Raw genomic sequence first — 14,941 nt, forward strand, 5'->3', positions numbered from 1 at the left:
CAATCAGTGGTGGCCATCATGCTTCTGATGTTTTGCCTTATTCACATGCTTTGTGTCAAGCTGCATCTTAAAATATCCAACGTAAAAAATGAAGCATTTTAACTGAAACAAAAATCTCAAATGAATTGGATCGTAATTTAAACTTTACTTGAAGATGAAATATAAAATTGTGCGTAAAATAATGGATGCAGATACGTTTTTATTAAATCTTTATTTTTTCATCATTTCATAACTTCATAAGAATTTATTAAAAGAAAAATGATTACAAACAGGGGCTGATCAGCAAAATAAGCGATATCTATATTTTACAAGAACCAACACAAATATTTGATCCATTAAAAAGTTATACAACTAAAACTGTGGATCTTCATTGCTCCTGTGCTGAATCGATGACATGATTTATGACGTCACCCATTAAATTAAGAGATGGAAGATAACTGCACAGTGAATATTGCCCTAAAATGTTTATAACATCTATCAAACCCAAAATGAAATGATGTTTTATCTAGACAAACCATATAGATAAAAACTTAGCCCTACAATAAAACTAGAAATAGTATCTTAATATCTACAAGTGCGAGAGACAAAAGTAACTCTTAAAACCTGTTTGTCAAATTAAACTGCACAGTCTAATAAAATCCATTAAGATTGTTGAATCGTAATGGTAGAAAACATTCAAGCCTCATCATTTAAAAAAAGAGAAATCTAGGAAAAACAAAATAGAAATATGAAAGATAGCACACATTACTTGGATAATGGATGCAACTAAAAAAAAAAAAAAAAAAGTTAGTCATATGTATGGTCAACCATACGTGCAAAATTAATTGTCTGACAGCACGGGATATCATTAGCAAACTAAATTTTAAAACAATTTTGTTAACAACCCATTATGTGTTTGTGCTGAGGAGAAATGGTGCAGAAAAAAAATATATGTTTGATTTTGTAACAAAAAATCAAAAAAACTTAAGAATCCATTAAGCACTAAAATAATATTTGGATTTAAATTTAACGTTATGTCAAGAGGATAATTTATTTAATGAAGAAATATTTCTTAGAAATTCAGATTTGGAAATTTCAAAAAATATATAATTTGCAACAATTTTTCTTTTCTTTTTTTTTAAATCTATCAAATTGTTCAATCATAGAAAAATTTTAAAATAAAAAAAAGTTAAATTTATGCAAAATTAGTGATTTTAAGTTTGAATTTACTTTCACAGAAATTTTAAACATGAATTTGTATTTTTTGTTTGGTTTTTAAAATTATTAATAAAAATAAAATAAAAGCATTTGACAAAAAAAGTAAAAACTTATTACAAATTATGTCCATATAGAAAGAAATTTAATTTAAGGACAACAAAACATTTTTTTAAAAATAAATTTTAATGAATAAATTTTTTTTAAGAGAGTTGGATAGATAAAATGTGATGTGTAGTTGTGTCAATAAAAGACAATGTGTGCGTGTTAATATACAGGCAGACCGTGTAATGAAAGGTTAATATTGTTAGCGTTAACTGACAAAGGACTACAAAGTACGCATAAAGCAGGGAGGACTAAACAAGCAGCCAGTTTGAGGGGATCAACTACTTAGAATATAGATGACAACATGAAAAATGACAACAAAGACAAGGCAGAAATAAGTGAAGCAACAGTTAAAAAAAAAAGTATACAAGGCACACAAACACACGATTAACCAAAAATAAAAAGGGGCGGAGGGGGTACTTAGAAGAAAAAATAAAAGGGGATAAAAAATAAAATTAAAAATTAAATTAATGGAAACAATTAAACACATCTACACACTTGCATCAAGATGGCCACAGCAGAACCATTCGTTCACGCATACACACGCTACATACACAGCTATACCAACTAGCGCACTGACAGTCACGTTAGGAGCAAGAGTGTAGGAGTAGGAGGATGAGGAGAGGAGTAGGAGGAGGAGTTGGTCCATACTCACTTGATTCTGTCCCATCATGGGAGTGTGAGGCTGCGGGTGGGGGGACGGCTGTGATGCTGGCGGCTGTGGAGGGGAGGAAGCATTTGTGATGAAGATGATGATGATGATGCCACAGTGAAACAAACCAATACGAAGCAGCAACTGCACTAAAGAAAACACTCACGCAACGTCGATATTCGACTTATCTCAGTACACACATCCACAATAATTAAAGGTTCAAAGAGATCAACAACTAAACTCTCTTCCCAGGCCGGCCAAGAAACACATCGAAGTTCACGGGGAAAACAAAAACACGCGAACACCATTTCTTGTTAGTCATTGATAAAAAACATATTAAACAACAACCGGTTCAAACGAAAAAAAAAAAAATGCAAAGTTAGGAAGAAGAAGTAAAGAATTGCAAAAATGTCTTAACTTAAACCGAACAAAACAAATATTTACAAGTTTAAAAGTCAGTTTTAATCAGAGATAAATAACAATACTTGGATTATTTAGGCTACTATTTTTATCTTGATTGTTATTTTTAACATTAACATCCAACTTTCTTCAGGTGTATCTTTTTTGAACTGAATTCTTTATGCACATGAAAAAAGTTGGAGGTTACATTAAACCATTGTGAAAATAAAGATGAGAATAGTAGTCAGAATAATTTAAGTAGCACATTATCAATCCCCTATCTAAAAAGCATTTCAAAACATTGTAGCACTTATATTCTACATAAGTTAACATTAACTTTAAGGGAATTCTATATATAAATTTAGAAAAAAAAAAAAACATTGCTTGGCACTATTTCAAAACATTAGGCTTACATCTTTATCAAAATAACATTTTTACTGATGCATTATGGTTAGAAAATAACATTTTTGAAACACTGAAAGTGGGCATTCTGGATTTAGGCAAAAACTTTTTTAAACGTAAAAATATTTTTTTTGTGTGTCAGAAAAAAATATCGGACCAAAATGCATCGGTAAGGAATTGTAAATAAGACATGTCCATCATGTTGGAAAAGGTGAAATTGCTTCACAAATCATATTTTTTTTATCAAATTATTATTATAATTATTTGTTGCAAAATAAATTGTTTTAAAATAGTGACAAGTTGCATTTCTTTCAAAAATTGCCCTAAAGTTTAATGGTAATCACATTTTACTGTCCTTGAATATAGACTAAAAAATACATGACTAAAATGTATAGAATCCATTTTTTAATTATAACTGAACACAATATTTAGAATTGTAATCGTTCATTTTTAAACAAGAGAAAGAAATTAAAAAAAAAAACTCTTAGAAATGGGAAATTCATTCAAGAATGAAATTAAAACTTTAAAATCTGAAAACATACACCCCCTACCCCCAGCAATAAAACTAACACAATTACTAAGCCAATGTTATGAATTCAGGTTAGTATTCTCATCTTAGCTGGTGACACTTATTGATATTTGATTCAGATAAGATATTTTATAACAAAAATCCAGATGAAAAATTGTCAAATAAATTCACGAACGTAGCAGAGATTTTGTTTTACGCAATGCAAAATTTGTTTTTCTCTCAAAAGTGACTCCAGTCAAAATCTACAATCTATTTCTTTGTATGCGTACAAGATTTACACGCCTAACATACATTTTCAAATAAACCAGTTGCTAGCAAAATTAATGTCAAACAAGCAGAATCAATTCTAACAAGGAATTTCGATAAAAAAAAAGATAACTGGAGATAACAAAACAAACGGAACATAAGTATAAAAAAAAAAGGAGAAAACGAAAAAGGGATTCCTTCCACATTCAAATCTTCTAATATATAACAGAGGCATAGTTGAGCAAAGTGTTGCAACAAAACTTTGGGAGCTATAGAAGCAACTGCAACAAAAAGACCATGCCTGCTTCACAGATTCAGGGAAAACAAAGATAGCATGCAGTATGACCCGGCCAACGGAATTGTAAAATTGAAAACAAATTGGAAATTAATAAACAATTTAATTTGAAGTTTCAAGTCATTTATTGATTTTTTTTTTTTTTTTTTTTTAAACAGAGTTGATAAAAAAATTGTTCATTTCCAAACTTATTCCTCAGATAATTTTCTCTTTAAAATATTCACATTTTTTTCAAGTGTATGGTTGGAGGTATGAGGGGGCATTGACTTTAAAATAAGTAGAGTTTTGAAAGTTAAACATTTTTGAAAAAAAAAAAAAAAAAAAAAAATCAAAGCTGATGCAACTTTTGATGAAAATTGATTTAATGTCGAAATGTAATCAAATGTAATCAATTAAAACTGACATATATGAAAAATGGCAAGGCCAAAATTCATCAGAAGCTTTTTGTTTTTTTTAAATTTCAATTGTCAAGAGATTTATTTAATTCATTAAAATAAAGTTTGTTTTATAATAAAAAACAAAATCACATCACCTACAAATTAATAGAAAAGCAACAAAAATAAAAAAGCACAAAATTTTAATTGAATGCTAATTGCACTATCAAGTGCAGTTTATCAAATAAAATTCTAATTGTGTGTAAAAACAGTTTTTTTATTCAATTAGGGAGGGGGTATATAATGTTATCTTCAATTACTAAAAATATTTGAATAAAAAAAAAAGGAGGGGGGGGGGAATTATAAATATAAAAAAATATTTTTTTAAACAATTATAAATAATTAAAAAATGTAAATAAATAAAAAATAATACCAAGTTAAACAGTAATACATTTCTATAATACTATAGTTTTTCCAAATAAACAATTCATCCTTGTTACAGATTTATAAAACAAAATATACAGATTACTTAATGCATTGCAAAATGAGAAATCAAATATTGCAAAGTGAACGGTTTTCAATTAGTAAAAAAATATTTTACTGATTCTTGAAAACTTGTTTTAACAGATTTGGCAAACAAGGGAGATAATTTTTTATAACATAATAGTTCGTATGATTATTGTCAATAATAAAAAATTATCTTTTAATGATGAGTCACTGCTTATGAAGAGCCAAAGGCCACTCGAGGATACAGGTTGAGTTTTTCATGTGAATGGTGACACATTAAAAGTATTAATAACTATGGTTGTAATTGGTCAGAAATTGATTACTTAAGAACGGTTCACTAAGAATTTATTTACATTGGACTTGAAAACGGTAATGTTGTAGTCAGGGAGGAAGTAGTACTGTGGTACTGTGTTTCGCAGGCAAGTAGTTCTAGGAAAGAAACTTTGCTCATGAAAGTTCAGTTTAGTTTTAAGTATACATTGGGATAAAGGGAAATTATTGACAGTGATTATAGTAAGATGAGTTTTTGTTGTGAATGTTTTACAGGTGGGAGAGAGAGAGAGCGTAGATTAAAACTCCAAGTATCTGCCATGAAAAATAACAGTAAAATAGTGAAAGACTAGCAAAATAGAGGCTGTAGAGACAAGAAATGGACACCTGCCAATAGATTTCAAAGTTGGTTTGGAACCCTGTCAAGGTAAGAAAAGGTGCTCTGAACAGCAACTCCACATGTGCGGCAACAGCACTACATCTTAGAACATATTTGACCCTTATAAGTGTAAAATATGGTGTCAGTCCTGGAGCGACAAAAGAATTTCATGTAAATCTTTCATTTCATGTCTGAAATAAAGCTCAGTCCAAAACGTTTCATCAAGACCTTTTTTCATTACATGCTCCAGGTTGAAAGAGAAAAAAAAATCAGAATGATCTTGATCATTAATACTCTTCAAAATGTTGCCATAGATCATTGTCATCTGCAAAAATGTCAATAAATGATCTTAGAATCTGATTTGGGAGATCATTGGTGAAGATCAGCAAAACGTTTGGACCAATTCATGACTACTTTTCTAAATCTATTAGAAAGAATTTGATGGTTGGGAGGACATTTTCTAGATATTCCATAGCCATAAATCTTGTGAAATAAACCTTTATGCCAAACCCTATCAAAGGCTTTCGAAAAGACGTACAACTTTTATAATTCAATTTATAAAAAAGTTGAACTAAGTTACAATCTTTTTTTATGTTTAGTTATGAATACGAAAAGGTGTGTGTGTGTGTGTGTGCACACACGAACAAGACAAGCATTTATTACAAAAACTAGCTGTACCCGTCCAGTATTGCTTAGAATCATTACTTTTTTATTTTTTTAACTTCAATTTATCTCCAGCAAGGTGCACTACTACTGAAATGCAAGGGGCTACTACAGTATTTAATATTTTTTTACAAATAGGATTTTTAAATGTTACATTTGATTCTTATGGCATCATTAAATTATTAATTGTATCCCAAACTGTTATAAAACTTTAAACTGATTTTTGTTAAAGTAATATTTACACCTCAATAAAATGATTCGATGTAAATAACTTTAAAATCTTAATACATGAAAAAATTCTTAAAGCCAGTTTAAATTGCTTTTATACAATAGTTTAAAAACTTCAAAATTCATTTCAAATTTCAAAAGGTCAATTCAACTAATTACAAAATATTAAAATTACTGGCATGTTTATGAAGAAATGGAAATGCAGTTTGGTGGCTTTAATTCCGCAATTAAATTACTTTTATAACAGGATTTTTTTAAAGCTTAATTTAATAATTTATGCTCTTTTATTGTTGGATTTCAATACATATTTGAACAAAAAATAAAAAATAAAAAAATAATGTGCAATTATAAAAGTTATGTTAACAGGAGAAATACAAACAGAATTGGTCAGAGAATTTTTATCAACAAAGATGTGCTATCTTTATTTTTGATATTTTCTTTATAGGATTATATTTACCATCAGAAGAAATTTTATTTTAAATTGGACTCTTTATCAAAAATGCAGTATATATATATATATATATATATATATATATATATATATATAAGTGAACGTGAGTGTGTGTGTGTGTGTGTGTGTGTACATTTCCCTACGCACTAACTTTATCAATTTTTAGTCTACAGACTCGAAATTTGATATACAGGGTACTGAGATTTGGGAAAATCTACGTGATCGGGTTTTGGCCAGAAATTTTGCTGTTAATGGGGCCAAAGTTCAACTATTTGACCTTTTTAGAACTCTACCAAACTCCTCTGACAATTTTGGGTCTACACACTTGACATTTTAGATATTGGTTCCTTGGACATGGATCTAAATTAATAACTTTATTTGAGCCCAAAACAAAAAATATTAAGGGGTCATAATAGAGGTCAAAGTTAAAAAAAAAATTACCGTTTTTTTTTTTGTCCCCCCCCCCCTCAACATATACCTTCAAACACCCGGGCAACGCCGGGCACCCATTGCTAGTATATGTATATATATATATATTAGTGTTGGGATGATTAATTGAAATCGATCTCGAAATCGGAAAATTTTGTGCCTATTTCCTAATACCAAAAACGATTCTTTAATTGTCATTGTTATTTGATTTTATTTAAAACAAAATCTAACACTGCTGGTAGTAATGTTAAAATAATATTGATTTAAAACAAGCAATAAAACTAAAATCTATAGATCACCCACCCCTCCAACACACACACACAAATGTATTTTTACATTTGAGAAAATATTTTCACAATTTGTCTTATCAGTCGGAGGCATGATTCTATATGTATTCTATATGTATTCTATATTCTATATATGATTATAATCGTAAAGATAATGCCTATCAAAACTATCTGCAGACTTTTCATGATATGCCATATGCAAGTGTGCTTGCAATGCACAGGTGCATATTTATGGTATATTGTCAAATAAAACAAAGACTGTTGGACATTCATACCTGAAACTTGGTGGACAACCTAGGGATAGAATAATAGAATATACTAAATATGGTTGGATTGCAGAATTTTGAATTTTATTTGAATCTTAAATGTTGTCATTTGTAACTTTTTACCTTCAACTAATAATGAAAGCTGGAAAATACAACAGCTCTCGAGAAAAAAATTAAATTCTTACTTAAAAACAACTTTAAAAGTAGAAATGCAGAAAACCTATTTATAACTGATATTAATTATGAATAAGATTATATAAGTAAACATTTTTAATTAATTTACATGCAATAATGTAAACGTTGCTTGATGTCTTAAGAATGAGATTTGTCACGAGACTTTTGCCTCAGGTACGTTTCAAAAATAATGATGCACAGATTTTGAGAAAACTAATGCACCAATCTTGGAAAGCCAACCACTATCGTTCCGAGAGAGTAAGACATATGCCAAAATGATACAGGTGGTAAATTTATTTGGTTGAGGTGAATATTATGAACTTTCATAATTATCTCCCTTTAATAGAACTGATAACTCAAAGACAGCTGTCTTAAGCTATGCTAGCAATAATGTAATTACACGAATGACAATAGAATAGTGACTATTATTATCAGACTTTTTATTGCTTAGTAGCATACAAGGCAATCATTTTATGAAACACATACATTTTGAATTATACTTGTGACAGAGAATTTTAGAAATACATTTTATAGTTTAATAGCACGAGAAATAAAAGACAATAACTCTTCTCTACTAATCAGACAATTTCAAGAACCCTTTCATGAAAAAAAAAAAAAATCTGAAACTCATTTAGTAAAATTTATCTTGTTATGATTATCCCAAGTTTTTATTAGAAATTGGGAAATTATAAAGCCATTTGAAAAATTAATCATTTCAGAAAACAAATACATTTTGAATTATACTTGTGACACACTTGTCTCAGAGAATTTTAGAAATACATTTAATAGTTTAATATTTAGCAAAAAAAGTAAAATGCTTAAAAAAAAAAAAAAAAACACTATTTTGTTCAATGTCTGTTTTACACACAGGCATGTTTTGGGCATCTTCTAGAAATTAGCTTCCAAACTAATCAATCTCTAAAACAGATTTTTACTTATCTGCCTTTTCCAAATCAATCTTTATCACTTCCTTCCATACTTTACTTGACATTCCCCCCTACTAACTAATCCTGCTACCTCAATTTTTTCTAAATCTGCTAACCTAAGAACTCATCTATTCTTTCAATGTGACCAGACCAATATAGTCTCCTGTTCTGCATATATCTCCCTATACTGTCCACATCTAAACCTGTCTTGAAGATTCACATTACACATCCATCATATCATTTCTCCCCATGCAACAAATATCCTCAACCCTCACTAATTAGGTTTATATCAAAGTAGTAATATTCCAAGATTAGGTTTAAAACATGTAAAATTCATAATTGTCCACTTGAGCTTGTAGCATAACGGATAACGGCATTGATCAGCATTCAGTTCTAAGCCATGGTCTTCTCAAGAATGATGGTTGAATCCTAATTACAGTTGATAATAACTAAGAATAACATAATTAACATTTCTAACTAGTCATGGTTGACTACACAATAACAATGGATTCAGTTCAAAATTCGGTACAGATTCCAAAGTTTGAAAAGATGCACCTAAAGAATATCCAAGATTACGTCAGGTGAAGAGTGAAAATAACTAAAATAAAAAATAGTCTAATCCTCATCTAAAAATTCAGAAACATTTTATGATGTTGATTTCAATATTTTATTAATATTAAATTTAGAAAATAATGATTCAATGTAATTAGCAAAGTTACACTGCTACAAAAAATACACACACACACACATGCGCGAAGTTGGCTCATAATTTTATTTTTTTTTACCTGTTTGTAAGCAGGTTAGACACAAGGTCAAGTATAGTTCTGAGAAGTCAGAGCACTCAAGCCTACAAAAAAATGGATTGAGCATCCCTGTCAGCATTACTTGGTAGGGGTACCTCAAGTGACTAACAATAAACTAACCTCTTTTCAAAAAGAAGATGGGGAGGGGGGGGCTAGGATGGAACAAAACCACACCTCAGCCCAACAGCAATAAAGCCATAATTTTATGAATACAGGAACTAAAAAGTAATTGATTTTTTTTTTTAAATTATTACTCTTCCAAACCAAATCTTTAATAATTTCTCAACTTCAATTAAAATAATCAATTTCCAATTATACTTTATCAGCATGATGTGGATTATTTGAGATTTAATGTCACTACAAATGTTTTATTATATATATATATATATAATTAAATTTATTTATACAAACATTAATGGCTACATATGTGCATACATGTTTCTGTAATCACCCGCGTTGGGGGACTACGTCTTCAGGCCAAGAATTACCGTCGAGAACTATATATATATATATATATATATATATATATATATATATATATATATATATATATACTTTCAAGGTGAGTCACATGGGTCATTGATTAAAAATTTAGTAAATAGTAAAATGAATGAAATGTTTTGGGGCAGAAATTTTTAAATACAGACATGACAGATGTAAACTGAGGTCTACGTTATCAATATAGAAAACTTATTAGATGTTTGTTGCCATGGAAAGTGATTTGCATCATTTTCCTTCTCTGATAAACTGGACAATACTTGATTAATAATCAGCCACAATTTAACTTTTCCAAAACTCTGGCAACTTACTTCTGTCATGTCTGTGTACTTTACTCCAAAAATCGAAACTTGTTCCATTTCTCACGATAATGATCTTAAAAAATGGAGACTTTAAAATGTCTATGTAAAATGAATATTAACTGTGAAAGTTTTAACATGACATGGCTGTTGCACCTTCATTTCAAATTGAATGGACGAGTGAAAAGTGTAAATGAAGAGATCTGTATTCACTTACAGTAAAGAAACCTGGCATCGGTCCTCCTGGCATCCCATCTTGTGGTGGCATTTGACCCAGTGGACTTGGCGCTGCTGCATTCTGAAAAAAAGAAAAAGGGAAAAGAAAAAAAAAAGAAAAAGGGAAAAGAATTAATTAAAGTGAATGGAAGAATTTTCAACTGAATTAAGTATGTACTTTCCAAGAATCAGGAAAATTAATTCTAAAAGAAAATATTTTCAATCCAAATTTCTTTTATATTGATACTCAAAATGAGCAATATTTGTTTTGAGTGGATTTGACATGGACACTGAATTGCTTACAGCTCTTGATGATAATAGCTGCCCACACCAATCAAAATGCTCTTAACTTTTGCTGTGATGATTATCCCAAACAAGTGATAATAGACAGACACCCAGACATTCACATTCAGTTACGCAAGTGAATTATTTTGTTGATCATGTCATGACATTTTGGGTTCGATATAAGCAAACACATATTTAGTCTATTCAGTTAGTTTGAGTCAGTTCTAGTCGGTTTCTAATCCTTCTTTTAAATTAAAAGCTGGTCGACGTTTTTGGCTTTCTATAGGTCCCACTTGCTCTCCCTATCAAATTTAAACATTGTAAAGGAAAAAAATGTTTAAGAGAATTGTTTTTTTTTTTTTTTTAATTTCTTAATCGAAAACAAAAAGGTTTTGCAATTTTAAGAATTGCAAAAGGAAGTTATTTAAAACCGTGTGACCTCTTTTCTATAACATAAATCTCACCTGTCTGTTAAAATGTATGTATGTATGTATGTAATTATATATGCATGTCTTGCAAAATCTTTCGAAATAGGCAACAAATTTTCACAAGATTGGTATCATTTTAAAACTCGACCCTTCGGACGAGAAATATGGAAAAATTTGCCAAAAACATTAATTCCTTCACTCATAACTGGACACTTTTCGATATTTCGAAAGTCATAGTCTTCTTTTCGATTGACTAGCCTTAATTTAAACCTACGTCACTTTCAGTTTGGCAATGGGCGCAACAGCAAAGACGTCAGGGCTTTTTTTTTTTTTACACCCTCTTTATCTCCTTCACAGCATGGGTTTGAGCCTGCCTGCCATCTTTTTTTTTTTTTTTTTTTTTTGCTCAACCCACACTTCCAAACACCCGGACAGCCAAGCTAGTTTTAATGAAAAGTAAAAATACAAGAATAGGATTTGGTCATTCTTCAAATACATCTTGTTGAACATGAGAAACTTCTACAAGAATTCTATAGAGGTCCCAGAGTTCTATATATCAAACCATATAGAATTTTGAACTGAATCCTGGAGTAGACTGTCCTCATTCCATCAACCATAACAGAGTAGAAGTGTTGGCATAACAGGTAATGGTAAACTATCAGTTCTAAGTGACAATCACTTCTAGAGGTTAAAGGTTCAATCCTTACTACAGGTAATAACTAAGAATAACATAAAAATTAACACTTTTACCTGAACATGGTTGGTGGGACAAGAACACTACCTCTAGATTAAATGTGTTGTTTGAAATTCTGAATAGGTTTCCAAATTCGATGAATATCGGTTACATCGCATCGAAATAATGAATCCTCCAAAATTTTTATTAATAAAATTTTAAAGTTTAAAAAACAGTCATGCTTGAAAGTCATGTGATCTTCAACGTTTTAAAGTGTAAAAACATGCATGAAATACTGCATTTTATATATAAAGTACTATCAAAATTTCTATTTCTTTGATTGGTATAGTTCTGTAAAGAAAAAACGCATATAGAAATTCGCTTTGTGTGCAATTATTGATTCAAGCTTCCAAATGTTTTTTGTGTTTCATTCCAATTCATCAATTTTTTTTTTTTGAACTCTTTTCTTGTTTTTTTTTTTTTTTTTTTTTTTTTTTTTTTTTTTTTAGTAATTTTAATTTGGGAGTAGGAGTTATTATAAAATAGTAGCTTATGTCCAGTGTTTATCAACACGTATTTATAATTCCAACAAAATGTTGAAGCACAAAATAATCCTTGCTTAAATATTTGTTTATTATTTATTAATAAAAAAATTTTAATTAATATTTAAAAGATAGTTTTTAAAAAATCAAGTTAAAAATAATGATGTGGGATTCAGAAGTAGGAGTGTGAATTTTCTGGTTTCTTCATATTTCTTGCTAATAACCATAAATGGCTAGCATTATTAGGTAAATATAAATTTAAACAAGATTTCACTTATTTCAATTTGGTTTTCTTTTCCATTCTTAAATAATTACAAATTACTAACTGAAAATCTAGGTCTCCTCACATGAAATTCATACTTTTTTTTCCCACAAAAAAAAAATTTTTTAAAAATAAAAATATATTCAGCACAAATTCAAAACTCTTAATTTTCTAATGACCCCCCCCCCCCAATGAATAATAAAATCTCTTTAAAATAAAAAAATTTTCTTCCTCCTACCACATTTTTGAAGTGCAGGTATGATGAGCTAACTTGCACGAAATAGGACAGCACTTAAATCAGGCTGGGTTTTGGGGGGGGGGGGGTTATAGGGAGACTCATCTTTTACAGCGAAAGTGGGGAAGCAAAAAAAAAAAAAAAAAAAAAAGGGATAGACTAAAATCAACAGAGATGGGAGGGTGTGAAATGAAAAGAGAAGAGAGAAGGTGGAAGGGTGGAGAAGAAAAGGGTAAAACAGAGGAGTGGAAAGGAGGAAGAGAGAGGGGGAGGAAGAAAAGGAGGGGGAAGGGAAGAAAGAGAGGGAGGAGGAGATAGGGGGAAGGGAGGGGGGAGAGAGAGAGAGAGAGAGAGAGGAGGAAGAGGCGGAAGGGAGGAAGAGAGAGAGAGAGGAAGAGGCAGAAGGGAGGAAGAGAGAGAGAGAGGAAGAGGCGGAAGGGAGGAAGAGAGAGAGAGGAAGAGGCGGAAGGGAGGAAGAGGCGGAAGGGAGGAAGAGGCGGAAGGGAGGAAGAGGCGGAAGGGAGGAAGAGGCGGAAGGGAGGAAGAGGCGGAAGGGAGGAAGAGAGAGAGAGGAGGAGGAGGAAGGGAGGAAGAGAGAGAAGAGGAGGAAGGGAAGAAGAGAGAGAGGAGGAGGAAGGGAAGAAGAGAGAGAGGAGGAGGAAGGGAAGAAGAGAGAGAGGAGGAGGAAGGGAAGAAGAGAGAGAGGAGGAGGAAGGGAAGAAGAGAGAGAGGAGGAGGAAGGGAAGAAGAGAGAGAGAGGAGAAGGAAGGGAGGAAGAGAGAGAGGAGAAGGAAGGGAGGAAGAGAGAGAGGAGAAGGAAGGGAGGAAGAGAGAGAGAGGAGAAGGAAGAGAGGAAGAGAGAAAGGAGGAGGAAGGGAGGAAGAGAGAAAGGAGGAGGAAGGGAGGAAGAGAGAGAGGGGAGGAAGAGAGAGAGAGAAAGGGGAGGAAGAGAGAGAGAGAGAAAGGGGAGGAAGAGAGAGAGAGAGGAGGAAGGGAGGAAGAGAGAGGGAGAGAGAGAGAGAGGAGGAAGGGAGAAAGAGAGAGGGAGAGAGAGAGAGAGAGAGAGAGAGAGAGTGGGTGGCGTGTGCACCTAAATTGTCCAAGAGAAAGAACAAAACCCAAGAAAGCAAAGAAGCTGCATCAACAGTTGCACTGGGACGACACTTCTATTGATTTCTCTTCCCATGGAATCATCCAGAGTTCAGTCTTTGAACTTTCAACAGCAATGGGTTGGAGTGGGTTTATTGGAAGAAGATTTCATTTTAGAATTTTCATCGAAAAATCTATATATTAACAAAACTGTCAAATAATATCTCGTGTTATTCTTGTATCAATGTAACTTCAATAATTACTCAATCATTTTTTATTTACTATTAATCAAATATTTATTGCAAGTCGAAAAAAAATAGGAAATGATAAAACTATTTTCTAAAAATATATTTTGAATTATTTTTCTCCATCTAAACAACGCCAGGTAATATAGCCTTGTATGAGAAGAGAGAGAATGACTGTAGATGGTTTCATCAGGAGACAAAATTATTTGATTATCATTGTGTTATATATGAACAGCAGAGTGGGGGATAATCTAGTCTGTGTAACAGCTTAACTGATCATGCGCTTATTATACACAAGTTTTAGCAGTATCTTTATATATGCCTTCCCCCTCCTAACCCTTAAAATCCAGGGCCTGTCCTATATTTTATACCCCCCTCCCCCGAGAGACGATATGGACATAAAAAAAAAATGAGACTGAAACTACTGTTTCTTGTTTTGTTTTTGCACCCATAATTTATCATCAGGTTACCTCACTAACAGAGCATTTCTTTCTTGAAATGATGTCAAACGATTCACTTTGAAGAACAGTTTTCATTCCTAAGTACATCTTATTACTTATTCTTCTACCAAGAATGGTAGATAAGTTTTC

At 31.3% G+C, this 14,941-nt stretch overlaps 1 protein-coding gene across 11 annotated transcripts in view; it reads right to left on the minus strand.

Annotated features, from left to right (window-relative positions):
- Nucleotides 1–14,941, minus strand: part of LOC145296925 (single-stranded DNA-binding protein 3-like) — a 317,297-nt gene that overhangs the window by 152,939 nt on the left and 149,417 nt on the right. For 6 of the 11 annotated variants that reach the window (XM_080143120.1, XM_080143116.1, XM_080143117.1 and 3 more), the window contains exons 7-8: nt 10,594–10,674; nt 1,955–2,017 (exon numbers count right to left, since the gene is read on the minus strand). In XM_080143120.1, coding sequence (XP_079999246.1) covers nt 1,955–2,017; nt 10,594–10,674 — 144 coding nt within the window. The remainder of the gene's footprint in view (nt 1–1,954; nt 2,018–10,593; nt 10,675–14,941) is intronic. The other 5 variants (XM_080143125.1, XM_080143119.1, XM_080143126.1 and 2 more) reach the window with 1 other exon arrangement.

This window comes from Euprymna scolopes, chromosome 17, assembly GCF_053919585.1.
Source record: "Euprymna scolopes isolate OS-2025 chromosome 17, ASM5391958v1, whole genome shotgun sequence".
Classification (NCBI taxonomy): Eukaryota; Metazoa; Mollusca; class Cephalopoda; order Sepiida; family Sepiolidae; genus Euprymna; species Euprymna scolopes.